This window comes from Euprymna scolopes, chromosome 22, assembly GCF_053919585.1.
Source record: "Euprymna scolopes isolate OS-2025 chromosome 22, ASM5391958v1, whole genome shotgun sequence".
Classification (NCBI taxonomy): domain Eukaryota; kingdom Metazoa; phylum Mollusca; class Cephalopoda; order Sepiida; family Sepiolidae; genus Euprymna; species Euprymna scolopes.
Genome location: NC_136503.1, coordinates 44,181,687 through 44,200,980, shown reverse-complemented (window position 1 = coordinate 44,200,980; position 19,294 = coordinate 44,181,687). Strand labels below are relative to the sequence as shown.

Sequence of the window (19,294 nt, the reverse complement as noted above, 5' to 3'; positions counted from 1 at the left end):
ATTTCCTAAGAATAAGATCTTTGGCTAAATGTTAGTTTGTGAAAAACTGCTGCTAGACACCATTTTCTGAACTTAACTACTATTTCAAAATCTTTCTCTTTCCTATCATGTGATCTAATCTGACCAATCAGAGCCTTTCAGATTTCTCAGTTCCACTTTCCTACCTAAAAACAACATTACTCATGATTTTTATTCCTATTAATTCCATGATTATTATTTTTTTTTTTACTGTATTGATTTTTATGCTATAATTTATATCTTTGACTTCTTTAGGGCACAGTTTTACTCTCCTTGGCACTAAAGCTTATCTTTTTGGTGGGCTGGCTAATGATAGTGAAGATCCAAAAAATAATATTCCTAGGTAAGTTGAGTAGTTAATTTTTTTTAATCTTCAATATTTTTGAGTTATGGAAAAAATTAATTAAAAACTTTGTTTTTGGTTTAACAAATAAAAGAATTGCAATTCTAAGATATATTTTATGGGATTTATTGGAGATTTAATGTCTAGTTTTGAGTCATGTTGAATTGTAGCAATATGATGAAACTAATTTTTTTAATTTTTGAGATGAGGATGGATAATTTGTGTTATTTGTACTGCTGTTCTCATCAGTGTTAGTTTCCCATTTCGGTCGATGGAACTATTATAAATTACTAATCTGGACACTGAAGGTTCAATCCTCAATGTGGGCAATATTCAAAAATACCATTGTGAATTACTTAGAACTTCTACAGAGTCATGGCTGACAGAATGTGAGCATGCTACCTCCATGGATTAAGTAAAGAGTTCAGTTCAAAATTCCATGCAGATTCCTGAGTTTAACAAAGATTTCTGTGTTCGACAAGATACACCTAACGAAGATCAAAGATAACATTGGTCGAAACAGTGTGAAAATAACACTCCAGATTAGAACAGTAGCTTGAATAATCCGAATGATATGAATCTTGAAACTAGATTCGTTTTTCTTAAACTCAAGAGAGCAGTGACGATCGCAATATTTGCCATTTTATTAATCCAGCAATTTTAATCTGGTAAATGGAAGCAGGAAAGACCCCCAAAAAGGTCATAAGAATGAAGGGGTTCATTATAAGGCGCTGCTTGGATAAATATGGAAGCACTAGATAACAGTGTGAATAGTCAATGACTGATGTTGGGAATTGGGTAACTTTAGTCGTGTAAAACTCTATTTTTCAGTTTTATGTTTTTGATTGCTTTGAAGTATTTTGGGATCTGATTTCCTCTTATAAACTATCCCTCTTATGATATGTCAGTAAGTTGGGAAAATTGTAGTGATTGCAAAATGGACTTACTTCGGAAACACCCACGTGTCTGCGCATTTTGTAAAGTCCAATAGAAAAACCAAAATGGCGACGCGCAACTGATTTTATGTTCAATGATCATGCAAAAGTAATGTGAATTCTTACTGTCCATATGCAAATTAGATGATCCTGGGCTGCATAAAAACAAACTAAAGAACACAGGAACTCATTTAAGAAGGCGAGATGTGTATACATACCACCTTCAGGTATGACGGATTATTTACTTGAGTCGACACGTAAGGTCAAAGGAGATGAAGAAAACTACAGTTTCTGAGGATTATTGGAGGTAGCAGGATAAGGCATTTAAGTATCTTAGTTTTTATTCGCCTTGTGGTAAAGTTTGAAAGAGCTATACGTTAGGTTCAGATTCACATCAATTTTTTTTTCTTTTTTCGTGTATGAAATAAAATAACCAAAAAATGCATTTAATTCAAAATCATCTTAAATCATTTTTTATTTAGAAAATTAGATTTGTGATTATATAAAACATGTAGTTGTTGGTATTAGTTTGAATATTTCTTTATTTGTTTTATTTTTCAGATATTTGAATGATTTATATGCTTTGGAACTGAAACAAAATTCCAATGCAATGAGTTGGGACATACCACAGGTAGGGGGGCAACCTCCACCTCCAAGAGAATCTCATTCCTGTGCAGCCTATGCTGAGAAAGATGGGCGGCGTCCTCGCCTTATTATTTATGGTGGTATGAGTGGGTGCCGTCTTGGGGATTTATGGCAACTTGATTGCGGTGAGTATTTTCACAGGCAAATATTTGAACTTCACTTCTGGAAAAGGATGATATGGCATTGTTTGGAGATTATTTAAAAACAATATCTAATTTACATTGTTGTTTTCTATGGACTATAGTCATCAGCGTTATTATTTCAACCCATGATATATTTATTTTTTTTGCATCTTTAAATAATTGTTGTTGCTTATTTGTTTATGTTGGTGTTTCTTATATACTTACATCCAACTAATGGTGCTAGTGATATTTGGTGCTAGTTTTATTGTAGAAGTATATTTTTGATGGCTTTAAAATATTTGGAAGTCTAACCTCTTGAAATTTTTAAAGACATCTTCGAGAGAATATGTATACTTTCACTGAAAATGTTTAGCTATTTTAGGTTTAAAGTATTGGGTACTTGTACAGTTTAATCAAGACATTAAAAAAGAAAATATGAAAAAAAAAAAAAGGTTATATTATACATATCCGTTTTGGACTGAAGATCTCCGGAAAAAAAATTTCACTTAATTTGATTGAGTAGTTTTTTTACGGCGGAAAAACATGTTTTTATGACAGCATGTTGAAAGTAGTATCTTGAATTTTTTGAACATGCCACGGGGAGATAACTCGGTTTAAAGCGCCAACACTCCCTCTCTATCTTTAATACTAGCTTTTCTTCCTAGAAATCAAACTTTTTGCTTGGTATGATAAATTGTTTTTTCGCTGTAAAAAAAAAAAAAGAACTACTTGATAAAATTAAGTGAAGTTTTTTTTGTTTTTTTTTGAGAATTCATTTCATAATGGATACGTACAATATAAACTTATTTTTTAATATTTTCATTTTTTAATGTCTTGATTAAACTATACAAGTACCAAGTATTGTTAAAAGACAATTATGCTGTGTATCGAATTTGATCAAATGTTTATTATTTTAAGATATTTAAGACCCCCTTTATTTATTTATTTATTTTTTTTTTCTAATTCATAACTTTAGCCATGTAAAACTCTATTTTTCAGTTTTATTTTTGATTGCTTTGGAATATTTTGGGATCCAACTTCCTATTATAAAAGATTCCTCTTAATATTATAAACCTATCCTTGGACGTTTATTCTAATTAGTTAAAAAACAAAAAAAAACAAAACTGCTTTTGCATTATAATTGGATATCTAAAAAAAAATTTTAATGTAGTTTAAGTAAAAACACTATTACATAATTACATGTAATGCCGAAATTAGTAAAAATTTCAAACATTATGAAAAATCATTGAGTAGAAGATCTGCTAGAACTATTTTTTACAAACCACCATTTTCTAATTTGAAATAGCAAAAGGGAAGTGAAAACAGGAGAGATAAATCAGTTTGTCATACTGAATTAGACACGAGACTAAACCGTTAAAACTGCATCAGCGTTCATACACACTTGAAAAGTTCTTGAATTTTGACTTTTGCCTTGAAAATGCCTTATTTCTATTATTTCCTTGAAAAATCTTTGAAAATATGGAAATTGTCTTAAAAAGGCCTTGAAAAGTTTCTTTATGTCCAGTAAAAGTTTGTTGAAATATTAAAAATAAACTCAAAATAAATGCTATTAAATTATTTTTTAAGTATTAATAGAAATACCATGAAAATATTTTTTAAATATTATTGAAAATAAAATGTAAATATATTGTTCTGAAATTGCACAATATTTTGGATACAAGTTATGTTCTTTGGACATAACTTTTGTATCCACCTTGGGTGGTTTTGTAATAAAGATTTAAATCGCTGTCTATCCGCATATTGGCGGAGGAGTAGTGGGAGCTGCCATAAATAAAATTACCCCCCCCCCTCCCCAAAAAAAGAAAGAAATGATAATTTAAAATTAGGCAGCCATCTTGGTTGGAAATTAAAAGTAGTAAAGAGAGTTAATATTTGCGATGAAATAAAAAGCATTTAAAACTACCTGAAAATCACCCAAAAATGATGCAGATATGTTACAAAGTAACTGTTATTGGCTAAGGTAATATTTATTTCTTCTATATTTGATTTTTTACTACATTTCCGAATCACTGGATTGTAAAACAAACCCCAAATTTTGTTTTGAAAACTTGAATTTTGTCTGGAGAAGGCCGTGAAAACTGAAAAGCCTTGAAAATGGATATTGAAAATCTGTACGAACCCTGTACATTATTTGATAAATTTTATCTTTTCTTATAATTATTTGTCTATTTGATCATTTTTTTCATAATTAAAAATTTTTTTTTTTACAACATAACGCATAATTATGCAATAGTTTTTACTTTAAATTTGCTCTTAGATATCCAATTATAAAGCATATGCACCAAAATAAAAACCCTCAATATTCAAGAAATGGCTTTTGAAGATTCTAATTGTTTTGTTTTTCTCTGACAGATACCTTAAACTGGACCAAACCGATTATTCAAGGCGTTTCCCCATTGCCCCGTAGTCTTCATTCAGCGACCGTCATTGGAAACCGCATGTTTGTTTTTGGTGGCTGGGTTCCTCTTGTCATGGACGACATCAAAGTGGCAACACATGAGAAAGAATGGAAGTGTACAAATACACTTGCATCTCTCAATATTGGTAAGGTTTTATGGTTGAGGCCATAGCTAGATTGTCTTATTGTAGAGAAATGCTACTACTTGTGTGAGGCTGCATCTCTTCCATAAATAGATCTAAAAAGAATGTCATAAATTTTCTGTGTCTCAAGACATAAATTTTTCTATAATAAAATTTTAGAAATGTAAGTTCTATCTGTAGATAATATAATGGGGGGAAACTCCCCCCCCCCTTTTTTTTTCTTTGTTTTTTCTTTGTTTTAATTTGTTTTGTTTTTTTAGGTATGTTGATATATTTAAAGACAGCCAAGAGAGTTAGTAAGAGAAGTATACACATTGTTTAAAAAAACCCCAAAAAATTTATGTAACTTTTCAGGTTATAGTCAGTTAACATACTTCCTAACTTCCGGTGTGGCGGAAGCAGTGACAAAGCAAATCAGTTCCTTTTGATTTTATTGTTCTTCAGTATTTCTATTGTGAAGCAATTTATTGAAATAAAATATAAGAAAGGGATATTATTAAAAAAATCTATATATCTATAAAAGTTAAATTGTCTGTGTGTGGCTATTTCCCTACCAAACTACTTTGTCAATTTTCAGTCTACAGACTCGAGACTTGACATAAGAGATATTGAGATTTGAGAAAGTCTTTTTAATCAGTTTTTGGCCAGAATTTGGCTGTTAAGATCTCCGGAAAAAAAATTTCACTTCACGATTTGACCTTTGAAAACTCTACCAAAATCCTCCGTCAATTTTGGGTCTAAGCACTTGAAATTTTAGATGTAGGTTACTTGGACATGGATCAAACTTATTAATTTGATTTGAGCCCAAAAAATAAATGTTATGGGGTCAAAATTGGGGTGAAAGTTAAAAAAAAAAAAAAAAAATTGACCTCTGCGGTCTCTACCAAATTATTAAGCCAATTTTTGGTTTAAACATTTGAAATTTTACATAAAGTTCATTCAGACATAGGGCAAGCTTTTTAATCAGTTTTTGGGTGAGAATTTGTCTGCCAAGAGGTTAAAGTTGAAAGGGTTGACCTGCAGACTCTACCAAACTCCTCCGCTAATTTTAGGGCTAAACACTTGAAATTTTAGATGTATGTTACCTGGACATGAGTTAAACTTTTAATATATATATATATATATATATATATATATATATATATATATATAGGGCCCAAGCAAAGCCGGGCTGAACTACTAGTATACAGTAAAAATGAACAAAATTATACATATAAAAATAACACAATTAGTCTTTATTTGCATTTTTAATAACAATATTAATAAATAAGTTTTTATTTTATTTGAAATTTTATAAGAAATGTTCATGAAATTATAAAAAGACATTATTTTTAAAATTAAAAATAATGTTCTTTTCGATTTATATAATAAATATTTGTTTATGGAAGCCTAAAAATCGAATTATTGTAATCAAAATAACAAAATTTCAAACATCATAAAAAAAAAATGTATCCAATACATAATATTCACAAAATAATTTTAAAAAGTGTTTTCAATAATTCTTAAAAAAAAGATTGTAAAAAGCGTTTTCAATAATTCTTTACAGAAATAAATAAAACTAATTTCAATAATTCTTACTTAAAATAAGGCCCAAACACTTTTCAATGATTATTAAATAAAAAAGAATTACTAAAAAACCATAAAAAAGAGTAAAAGAGTGCACCGGGGAAATGTGGGTGTGAGAGAAAAAGCAAAGGAACTGATTTGCTTTGTCACCACTTCTGGCAGCAGCAACGTTAGCTGACTATAACCACTATTCAAAATAAAAAAAAATTATTTTTATTTTAATTAAAAAAAAATTTTTTCTTTATATTTTTCTCTCTCTTTCCTTAAATTAAATTCTTTTGTTTTACAAATATGAGAGAAATTTTTTTTATCCTAAACTACTACATTGGATCTGACTGTACGAGTTTCAAACGAGCCAAAATGATTTTTCTTAGTCTCTTTACTTTAAATATCACAAACCGATGCAAAATCATTGTGTTTCCTGCGTCTTTATGTAAGACCATATGTTTCTTCACTTGGCAACAAATACCGACCCCATTGCTATTACCATGGTTCTTTTCTCTTTCACCTTTGGCAGTGTCGTTGTTTCTCACATTGGCAGCTGCTGAGGGGACATGCATGGGTTCACAAGTATAAAAAACATAAGATAACTCGAAGGAAATTATAGAAAACTCATTCTGTGGATGCCAGTTGGGCTTTGGGTGTGTGTCGGACACCATCATGGGAAGCTACCCTCTACACTAATCCACATCTTAGTTGTCTGCCAAGATCATGTTCATGAGTCAGTTGATTAATTTATTTCCTTACCTGCTCTAAACCGTATCTGCCTTTAACTGTATCCAATTGAAAAATAGTTTTAAAAGATTTTAAAAAGTGTTTTCAATAATGCTTGATTAAAATAATTCTTAAAAAAACTTTTCAATAACTATTAAATAAAAAAGAATGATTGGAAAAGCATAATAAAAAAAAAATAAAATACATGCACAGAGGAGATATAGATGTGAGAGAAAAAAAACAAAGGAACTGACTTGCCTTGGCACCACTTTCGGTAGCAGCCACGCTGTCGCAAACCCAAGACTGTCTGTAAACTGTCACAAAACTCATCGCAACTCCAGAAACTGCCCATAAACTAACTTTAAATATATTGACTTGTATTGTCCAATATTTATGTCTCAATTACTGCCACACCTTGATTAACAATACTATTTCAGCTGTCTTTTGTGTACCTTAGTGAATAACTTATACCTTTGTTTTGCTGATAAACTTATTTCCTATTTTTTGTTATTTTTGTTTTATATCTTCCTAACATTGTGGGGGAGGGGGCATCAATAGTATCACATTCAGACAAAATAAGTTTCTGTATCAAATGATAGACTATGTTAGTCTATCACAGGTTTTTTTTTTTTTTTTTTTTTTTTTTTTGGCTTCAATAATAAGCCATGCATATTCTTTTCTAATTCCTTTAACTTGTTTTCATCGTAGATACTATGACATGGGAGCCGCTGGCAATGGAGGTATTTGAGGATGCACTTCCTAGGGCAAGAGCTGGACATTGTGCTGTTGCTGTCCATACACGGCTATACATTTGGAGTGGGCGTGATGGATACAGAAAAGCTTGGAATAATCAGGTAAAAATTTATGGTACTTGTACAGTTTAATGAAGACATTCAAAAATGAAAATACCGAAAAAAGATTATATTGTACATATTCGTTTTGGAAAAAAAATTTCATTTGATTTGATTGAGTATTTTTTTTTTTTTTTTTTTTTACAACGAAAAAACATGTTCTTATGAGAGCGCGTTGAAGTCAGCCATGATGGAATTTGTTGAACACGCCACCGGGAGATAACCCAATGTAAATCGCCAATACTCCCTCCCTATCTTTAATACTAGCTTTTCTTCCTAAAAATTGAACCTTTTGCTCGGTATCATAACAAATTGTTTTTTCACTGTAAAAAAAAAAAAAAAACTACTTGAGGAAATTAAGTGAAATTTTTTTTTTTTCGAGAACTTCGTTCCATAACGAATATGTGCAATATAACCTTTTTTTTTTTTTTTTTTTTTTTTTTTTTTTTTCTCTCGAGATTTTCATTTTTTAATGTCTTGATTTATTTTCCAAAAATTACTTGTTGGAATTTCCCACGACAGGTTCATGATAATGAAATGCACTTGAAATGATTCTATAAATGCAAGACACTCTAAATACTTAAAGGCAAGTGAAAGATGTGTGATAACTATGAACTGCATCACTTCTGCCTCTATGGCCAAGACCCTGAAAAATGTTTAATTAGGAGGTAATTGAGAATACAAAATGATGGGGAAAGAATATAAATGAGTGACAATAAAAAGTTGTTAGCTTCTGGGTAGTCAGCTGAGAGTGGCCGAGACATTGAGCCAATGTTACCAATTCTGGTGATCAGTTACTAAGACTGGACATCTAGCATGTCCTGTCGAAAGTAGACATATTTAGACAAGCAAATTGGGCAAATTAAATTGGAGTAAACTAGTAGATCAGCTTGGAGAGTGAGGTGACAGAGAGTTTGAGACAAAGTGGACGAGTTCAGGAAGGGTCGTACAATGGATTTAGTCTTAACTCAAACTGATGCTACCAGATCAGACTGTCTGAAGATATTGGCTCCCTGAGACAAAATGCGCCTAACATTGATGCTTTTTGTTTTTCTACTTTTGCAAAACTTAATTATGTTCTGCAAAACTAAAACCAAAAACAACAACCCACCTTTTCCTTCTTCTCATTTCCCCTTTCTTTTTCTATTTCCCCCATTTCCTAACTTAAAATGAACAAAACATTAATGCTGTAACCCTTTTCCCTCTCCCATTGCAAAACTCATTTATGTTCTGCAGGGCAGGGAACAAAAATGATAAAATCCACTATAAACCTAAACACTGCAAACTAGCGATTAAAGATATAAAGCGTTTGAAGAATAAAACCTTCTACAAAATAACTGGATGCAACATGAATACTATTTCCAAATAACTGGATTCGCCATTAAATAATCCGAAAAGGTTGATACGTCGTAAAACAAAACAACCAAACCAAACTCTACAAATAAATATTTGAAGATATAATGAACTTGAAACATAAAAACTGGTTCCAAAATAACTGGATTCGGCATTAAATAACCCGAGAAGAGTTGATATGCTGTAAAACAAAACAACCAAACCAAACTCGAAAGATGGGAATTTAACTCTGATATAGATACTATTGATGGGATCCTCAACACGACACACACTCACCCATTACCAACAAGTCAAATTCGATAAAATAGAAAACAAAAACGTGATACATATAGTTGGTTATTTTTCAAAACCATAATTTAAGAAAAATCTTTGTTTTGCCCCCTTTCATAGCTTTTGGATTATTTAAAGGTGAAGATAACCCTTATTACATTGTCTTGAATAATAAATAAAGGGGGGTTAGTTTGCATGAAACATTGCTGGTAAACAAATATGTAGGTGTATAAAAAAACTATTGCAATGTAGAAATCCGTGGTGTTGAAGTGATATGAAATATGAACAAAAAGGGATGAACTACGAAGGTTTTGTTGATTTTATAAATCTTTGTATATCTATTTATTTTTCAAAATCAATCGCATATATAAATCAATAAATGTGGATTTACTGTTTAATATAACTGGGATGGTAAATGTTTTTGATATTTCAAGAATAAAATCTCCTTTTCAAAAAGAAACAAACCAAAAGAATGCTTTTTTTAAAAAAAATGCAGTAAAAATGGAACAGAAAGTAGGAAAAGATCAGCTATCAAACAGAAAATAGGAGTTGTTTTAAATTTGAATATCAGTTTACTGTTAATTCTGATATTCCTTTTTTTTTTTTCTTTTTTTTTTTTTTTTTACACAGGCATCACCACATTATCAAGGCCAAGAGGCCACTCAAGGATAAGGGTTAAAGAGTGTACAGTAGAAATTGAACAATATAGTAATCATTAGTAATGAAAATTCGGTAAATTTGATAACTTATATGGAACGGCTCATCAAGAACTTATTTACGTTAGACTTGAACACAACCATATTGTAGTCAGCCGGAAAGCAGGAAAACGGAAGACAATTCCACAGGCGTGCAGTTCTAAGAAAGAAACTTTGCTCATGGAATCTACGTTTAGGTTTAGGCACAGATAAAGAGTGGGGGAAATTATTGATAGTGTTTTCAGCTAGACGGGTGTTTCTTGTGAAAGTTAGGCGAGGGGGGGACCATAGACTGAAGCTCAGTCGAACACTTTCCATGAAAATAACGATACATCAGAGACAAACTCGCAACATCTCTTCTGTGAGATAGAGGTTGCAGGGAAGAGAAAAGGACATCTCCTACGAGGCTACGAAGTCTATTTTGAACTCTATCAAGGCAGGACAAGTCCTTTCTAACAGCTCCTGCCCATATGTGGCAACAGTATTCCATCCTTGGACGTACCTGGCTCTTATATAGATAGAGAATTGCATCAGCAGTGAGATATTTTTCTATTCCTGTCATTATTATCTACATATATTGTATGTTTCTTTATCTTCTTTTGTTACTAGTTTTTTTCTTTTTTTTTTTTTTTTTTAAATTTTTATTGAACTTATACTGTTATTTATGCGTAACATATGTTATATAACTGAAATGAAAACAAGAGCGTTTGGGCGATAGTTAAATCTGTGCATTGCCATGGATATAGAATTAGATTAGCTCCTAGAATTAAAAAAAAAAAAAAAAAAAATATTTTATTTTGTTTTTGTTTTAAGTTTAAAAAAAAATATTTTTTTTTTTTTTTTTTTTTTTTTTTTTTGTAAGCAACTTAAATTTGAATGAAATCTTTTTCAGGTTTGCTTTAAGGACCTTTGGTTTTTAGAAACTGAAAAACCTCCCGCTCCCTCCCGTGTTCAACTTGTACGAGCCAGTACCAACACATTAGAAGTGTGTTGGGGATCAGTACCAACAGCAGATTCCTATCTATTGCAGCTACAGAAGTATGACCTGCCGCCTGCACAGACTGTCACCCCAGCTGCGGTACCAATGACTAATACACTGACAAAGACCCAACCAACAACCACACAGTCTCAACCTACTATTATCAGGGCCGCCGCTCCAGCTACAGGTGAGCAATTAATTTTTCGTATTAAAGTGTTTTGTTGAAGTGCTTTTTAACTAATGATTTTTGTTCTTGTCCAGAATTCCCCAATATTAAAAAACAAAACTGAAGAAAAATCTGTATGGTGTAATGACGAAATGAAAATATCATATTCTAAAAATCACATAAATTGATCCAGTAGTTTTATTTTTTATGAAGAAAATCATTTTTAAACGATTAATCAAAATCGTAAGTATTACAAAAATCTTGTAAATTTGGATTACTGTTGAGTTATCCCACCATTTTTTTTTTTTTTTAGATTATCAAGATGGTGCGGAAGGCAGTTGCTCCTCTCTTACTCATAAAATTTGATTTTCTTAGTTAAAAATGAAACTGTAACGATGTTGCATGCCCGAATAACACCAATTAATCTTGCTTACTAGCTAAAGGTGGGGTGTTTGACACAAGGTTTAATTCATTCTTTTCTCCAAAGTCCGGAAGATGTTTTTATTGCCGATATGGTAAACAGAAAAATAAAAGTGAAGTTGACAAGTCTGTCTTAACATCTAAAAAGATATTGTCATTGGGCCACATGTTATATTTTAAGTGTTGGACTACCATGTCAGACATGGGAATTTAAACTGAAAGATAGGAGAGCATAGCTGATAATACAGTTTCTTTAAGAGAAAAATAAGTTGGTGAGAGAGAAAGAAAAAAAAAAGGAAAGAGAATTAAAGAAAATTTGGTTTAGATAGAGAAAGAAAAGAGATTCAGAAGAAAAGAGAAGAAAAAAAATTATCAAGAAAGGAAAGAGTAATCTCTGCAGGAGAAAATAGTGATCTCAAAGAGATGGTGGTTGGAATTAAGGTTTAATAAAAAAAACCATTGTGTTTTCAGAAATTGAAGGATTTTGCTTGCTGTCATCGAAGAGCACACCTCTCGTTGGGCTCCTTCCCAGGAGCCAGAAATCTCCCCAGAAGGGCTAAGTTGAAAAGCTCTTGCTAGGAAACTGTCTGAACGAACCTAAGTTAAAACATCCTGCATCACAAAGCCATTAAGAATTTAACTTCCTTTATACAAAGTTTATTCTGAATCTACACTGTGCAGAGACAAGTCCCAGTCTTAGGGTTATTCACCATAACTTTACTAATGGAAGCCACCAGTCCCAGAGCATTTGTATTGAGTCACAACTTATGAATGATCAGTTACCATCGGTAACTTTCAGTGAATAATTATTTTTGTTGATAAAACGTTATTTTTGAATTGTTTGATTTGAAACCCAGTTAATTACAGCACTGATGCCACAACCAGGCTAGACTGCACCGAAAGAAGTGATAGATCAGCCATTCACCACGACATCTACAGGAGGAACGTCAAACCACAGCATCTGATGACAGTCAGGCGAAGTGCAAAAAACACATCATTGCCATACGGACTTGGGGTCATGCATGCACATTTTGCGTGCCCTGAGCATCAGAGCATTATTTTCCAGTGACCAGTGAGGATTTGGCCACTCTTGAAGGGTCCACCACTAGACAAAGTGTAACCACTGGGACTTAGGGTTAGTGTGCATTTTCTTGCATGTACGTCTTCGTACGTATGAACTGGCCACTGCTGGGTTACATTTATGGTCCCATGTACCAGGATTGAACAAATACAACCCAAAGGGTGGGTTACAAAACTACTTGATCAATTTGCATGATTTTTGGAATATGAATTTTTCATTTTGTCACAGGTACATATATCCTACATACTTTTTTTTTTTTTTTTTTTTTAAATATAGAGGAAATTTTAAAGAAAAACCACTATTTAAAAAAAAAACAAAATTTATGGAAAATGAAATCTGAGGAATTAAACCAGATTACATACATATTTGATATTATGTATCTCTTCAAAACTTGAATTCAGCATTATTGCATAAATATTAATAAGTACCAACTTTATTGAACTGTATTTAAATAACTTGGTGTGGCCTTTTGGCTGGGAGCAAAGTGTAGAATCTAGTTCTGATAGCACACTTCATCTTTTCTATCTTCTGTCAGCACAGAAATCCTTCTGGGCTGGAGCAGTTTTAATTTTTGTCTCAAACCAGAGGGGCCACCGGTGGGGTGTGGGGTGATTCTCTTCTCCACATTAAAAACCAACCTTGTGTCTAACTCTGCCCTTATGTAAAATAGGGATTTTGTGTCAGATTTATTTTATAGCATTTAAAAACTTACATTTTTAAAAGGCAATGAAATATTTTAAATGTTATTTGTAAAGTATCTAATGCTATGAATTTAGTAAAAATATGAGAGATGATGATGCAGTTTTTTTAGGTTATATGCCTCATCACTCAGAACGATGAATGTATAACTAAATAAGACATTAACATCTTTTAATCCTCTGATGTAAAATGGAAAAGGAAGTGTTTTTGTTCACTGTTAATCCAGCAATTATTTCTTCTATGTTCTGGTTTTCTTGGTTTAATTATAAGACCATAAATGCAGAAAAATTGACATAAGATACTTGGATTTCAAAGCGTAATAGCTTTTCTTTCCTCTGTCAGAAAAAGAGAAGTCCTTCTAGACTGGGACAATTTTTATTATTGTCCATTTGGAGCTGGATATCCTCTCCACATAAAAAAGGACTTTATCCAGATTCCCCTATATTAAAAAACAAAGAAATTAGTATATTATGTATGTACCTCTGACAAAATGAAAATCTCATAATCCAAAAATTACGTAAATTAATCAAGTAGTTTCATTTTTAAAGAAAATCAAATTTTATGAGTATCCAAGGAGCGACTATCTCCTGCACTATCTTGATAACAATCTCATGAAACAGAAAGATAACTCAACAATAATTCAAACTTGCAAGGTTTTTTGTAATACTTACAAATTCCCATTAATTGTTTTGAGAATGATTTTCTATATAAAGAAAAAAAAAATTATTGGATCAGTTTACATGATTTTTGAATATGATATTTTCGTTTCATCACAAGTATGTACATTTGTGTTTTTTAATGAGGGAATTTTGGATAAGACCACTCCTTAAAATTACCTTGTATCTTATTTTTGTCCTTGTGGAGAGTGAAATAAATAGATGCCTGACCTCATTTTTCAAGAGTACTCTGACAATTTTTTTTCTTCCCCCAAATATCTATGAATCTATTTATAAATGATTTCTCATGGAACTGGTTTATGCTCACTGACTGGAAGATGTTCATAAATTAGGGACAGAATTGCATTTTCCTCACAAATGTCTGAAAGTATACTGATTAATTTATTTTTTCCAAATTCCAATGAAACTTGGCTGCTTAGTTAGAATTACATTTAATTAAAAAAAAAAAAAAAATACAGAAAAATTTTACATACTCATCATGGAACGAAGAGGTCATATTAAAAAAAATCACATAAATTGATCAAATTTAAAAAAAAATATTTTTTTTAAGAAAATCAAATTTTATGATTTTTAACGATTAATAATATTTGGCAGCTCTGAATGATCTCTTATGTTCATAAATTATTTTGTATTATATTATAGATTTATGTTGTTTTTTCCAGCAATCTATTTTAAAAAACAAAACAAAAATAGCATGATCTGTAAATCTTGGTACGTAAATTGAGTTATTTGCACTTGGATTTTTAATAGTCTAAAAAAAACATGGCTGATCTTGGTTTTCCTATCTGACCTGTCATAACGTTTTATTTTCTTATTAAAAGAAAAACAACTTGATCAATTTATGTGATTTTTGGAATATGACATTTTCGTTTTCATAAATCATAAAGATTTGTCTGTATTTTCATGCACTTAAAGTGTAATTCTAAATATACACCCAAACTTGTACTTGTTATGATGTTATGATTTAGATCTCGTTTTGACTTGGGGACGCCGTCATACTGTCTGCCACGTGTCACCGTGACGACCACCACTCAAGTTTCATGATTCCTGACCGCTTTGGGGAGAAACTGACTACGTAGGGATTCACGCTACGATCGCTACCATGGCACCAAAGTCGAGGCACATGATCATGGTTACCTCCACAAAATTACGGGCAAAACGCTTAGATGCCTTACACACCGTAGCGAAAACAACAACCCAAAAGAAACACAGTTTTCTCGACATGGAGGCAATTTCTTCATCACTAACCGTTTGTCTACAACTACGTCCGCGTGCTTGCTATATTTAGCGAAGCCAAGGAAAAGACAGCAGAAGGACCACCAGCCTCACCATCACCACAACGCTACGGCTGTCGCGACCAATGCTACTACTACTACAACGAAGGCTTCGTCGCGCTTTCTAACAACAACAACTATCGCTATTGACACACGATTATAACCAGCACTGCTGCTACTACCATTACCAACGAAGGCTTCGTCGCGCCTTCTAACAACAACAACTATCGCTATTGACACACGATTATAACCAGCACTGCTGCTACTACCATTACCAACGAAGGCTTCGTCGCGCCTTCTAACAACAACAACTATCGCTATTGACACACGATTATAACCAGCACTGCTGCTACTACCATTACCAACGAAGGCTTCGTCGCGCCTTCTAACAACAACAACTATCGCTATTGACACACGATTATAACCAGCACTGCTGCTACTACCATTACCAACGAAGGTTTCGTCGCGCCTTCTAACAATAACAACTATCGCTATTGACACACGATTATAACCAGCACTGCTGCTACTACCATTACCAACGAAGGCTACGTCGCGCCTTCTATCAACAACAACTATCGCTATTGACACACGATTATAACCAGCACTGCTGCTACTACCATTACCAACGAAGGCTTCGTCGCGCCTTCTAACAACAACAACTATCGCTATTGACACACGATTATAACCAGACCAGCACTGCTGCTACTACTATTACAAACGAAGGTTTCGTCGTGCCTTATAACCACAATAACAACAACTAACAACAATCTGCCATCTTCACCCCAAGGACAGCTCGTTATTATTCTGTGTTATTTATTAGAAAATAAATTGTTGAGTTCGTTCAAATCTTAATCCTGTGTTGTCTATTCTTTTTGCTTGTCACCATACGCTTCGTAACATAACAACTGGTGTCAGAAGCGTGCGACAGGTAGAATGGACTACTCAGGGTGCACCCGTAACGAACTTCTCAGTTTTATCAGAGACCAGAAATCGGCACTCCTCCAGCTAAAATCGAGTACATCACGGCCAGACGAGGCCCTTATCCTCGAAATAAAAGCGGACCTAGAGATTATGCTCTCCACCCTCAAATCGACCACCTTAAACGACACGCCCAAAGCCGATAATAACGACTACAATCTGATGATCAGATTACAGGCCATACACGATTCGGTAAAGGACATAAAAAAGTTCAACCCCGGGAACGATGTTAACCGCTTCATCACGGATGTAAACAAAACATACATGATACATGTCAAGCCGGAAATCAGTACACACCCTAGTATCGAAAAAGAGTTTGTCAGAATCTGCAAACAGCTTCTGAACGAAGGGATATTCCAGCAAATGACGGACTCCCAACACGACACATCTACCTTCGAGCAACTCAAAGCATACCTCATAACGACCCACGGCAGCCAAATGACAAACTTCCAGCACCTCAGCCGGGCTTGGGATTTGCAGCGTCGAGATGGGGAGAGATTGACAGATTTCGCCGGCCGACTGGAAAACACGATTAGAGAGGCTGCAGTACACATAAAGGCAAAATTTAAGTCGGACCACTCACGGGAAATACCTGCAGATACTGTCTTCTCTCTCATGGGTGCAATGCTAATGAGTGAGAAGGTGAAAGCCTGGACACCGAGCTTATACCCACACATCGTCAAAACAATGGATAAGCATTATACGGCGGGTGGGATAGCTAGTGATGTACAGCGGTACATCGACTGTGGTGTCAAAACGGACGATGAAATCAATGATAGTCCCATCACGTACTACGCAAACAGGCCACAACGATCTGATCAAAGGACCAGGCGAACTGAACACAATGTGAACAGGCAAACTCTCCGCCCACAGGCAAGGAAAGATACCACAACACTGCGCAACACCAAACCCACTGGCACTCGCGGCCATTTTCAGATGCGCAGGGATGATGAACACAATCAGGATGCTGAGATCTGCCAAAACTACATGAAAGGCTATGCATGCTTCCATGGACGCAACTGTCGGTACCGGCACCCACCTCGTACCCAGGCATATATCGCAACAGACGACAAGGATATGCCACCGGAAGATACTCTCCCCACTACCATGGCCGAGGATTTTCAATACGGACCAGGCGAGATGTGATGGCTCACCCCGTGGTCCAACAGACTCACCATCACATATTTAACTTTCATCAACACTCGGCGCAGAAGTCACCTTTCGTCAACACACATTTCATGATCGAGGGAGCTACGTTCTCGGACATATCTATGTTGGACTCAGGCTGCTCCACTTGCATTATGCCAGTGTCTCGAATACCTGAAGAGGTCAGACGTCGAATAACGCCATCCAACGTGCATGTGAGAGGCATAAACGGCAGCATCCATATCCTTGGCGAACTTAATTGTGGCATCGCCATCGGCAACCACGATTCACCCAGGTTCGACGGGATCAACATGCTGATAACATCCGCTATATCTCCAATCCTGATCGGCCAAAGCATCCTTGGTCACAGCACACTAGACTCCTACACAATCGACCACCAAAAATCAACGATCGAATTCAGACGCACGCTCGCGTCCACTCCGATAACTCACACGGCAGCAATACTACCAGCTCTTACACAGAAGATACCAGCTGATGATACCACATTTGGAGCCCACACCATGGATCATTCCACTAGACTCACACAGCCCAGCCCCAAGACACTAAATGAAAAACTACACTGGCTACAGAGTAATGTGGGTGTGGCATTGCCCAACCATCCAAACCGCGACGAACTGGAGGCCACAGCAGACTTAATCATCCGCTTCGCCGACATCATGGGTACCGAAAAGGGAGAAAAGGGTACCTTCATCAGACCAGTTCGAATACCAACCAATGGCCAATCCCGCTGTCAGAAGCAACACCCAATCGCCCAGGCTCTCGAGGCTGACGTCGATGCTGAAATCATGCACATGGCCGCCAGAGAGATCATCGAACCATGCAAGGACCCCAAGGGTTTTAATAGCCCTGTATTTGCCGTTCGCAAGAAGAACGGGGCAATCCGGGTAGTTGCCAACTTCAAAGCAACACTCAACAAGGTCCTAGTCGATCTCGACCCCTACCCCATACCTACGATTGACCACCTGTTCCACAGAATCGGCGAAGGAAATAAATATTTTGCATCCCTTGATCTTCGCAGTGGCTATTGGCAGATCGCTATCGACGAGCGTGATCGACACAAAACTGCATTCACATGGAAGGGCAAATGCTACCAATACACACGACTCGCCTTTGGTCTCACATCTGCCGGACAAATCTTCTCCCGCTGCATAGCTGAAGCCTTGGCCACTGTTACATCTCGCACCAACATATCCTCGTACATTGACGACAACCTAGTCCACGCCAAAACATTTGAAGGATACATACTGGCACTGGAGCAACTATTCACCGCCCTACGTAAATTTGGACTAAAATTGAATCCGGATAAATGTACCTTCCTCGCGAACGAAGCAAAATTCCTCGGTCGCATCGTAAATAGCAAGGGTTTCAAGGCCGACCCCGAATACGTCCGCGCCATCATGGAAATGAAACCTCCAACAACAAAAAAGGAACTGCAAGGCCTCATAGGTCGTTTAGTGTGGATACGGCAATTCCTGGAGACACGGGTACAGGAACAAATCAGGTCGGACACATTTTCCAGCATCATGACCCCCATCCATGAACTGAATAGGGCTGGCAAACCATTTGCATGGACTGAGCAGGCGGACAAGGCCTTTAATAAGATAAAGAAACGACTGTCCTCGCCTCCTGTCATTTCATTCTCCTGATTTTGATCAACTCTTCACGCTCACCACTGATGCGAGTGACACCGCATGTGGGGCCATCCTAATGCAAGAAGATGACAGGGGAAAGAAGAAGATCATAGCAGTCGCTTCACACATATTTAACACCACGGAACAA

General features: G+C 34.9%; 1 protein-coding gene across 3 annotated transcripts in view; it reads left to right on the top strand.

Annotated features, from left to right (window-relative positions):
- The window catches only part of LOC145243381 (host cell factor 2-like), a 110,904-nt gene that overhangs the window by 32,566 nt on the left and 59,044 nt on the right, over positions 1-19,294 (top strand). For all 3 annotated transcript variants that reach the window (XM_080106216.1, XM_080106215.1, XM_080106214.1), the window contains exons 3-7: positions 274-361; positions 1,858-2,066; positions 4,437-4,628; positions 7,614-7,759; positions 10,967-11,240. In XM_080106216.1, coding sequence (XP_079962342.1) covers positions 274-361; positions 1,858-2,066; positions 4,437-4,628; positions 7,614-7,759; positions 10,967-11,240 — 909 coding nt within the window. The remainder of the gene's footprint in view (positions 1-273; positions 362-1,857; positions 2,067-4,436; positions 4,629-7,613; positions 7,760-10,966; positions 11,241-19,294) is intronic.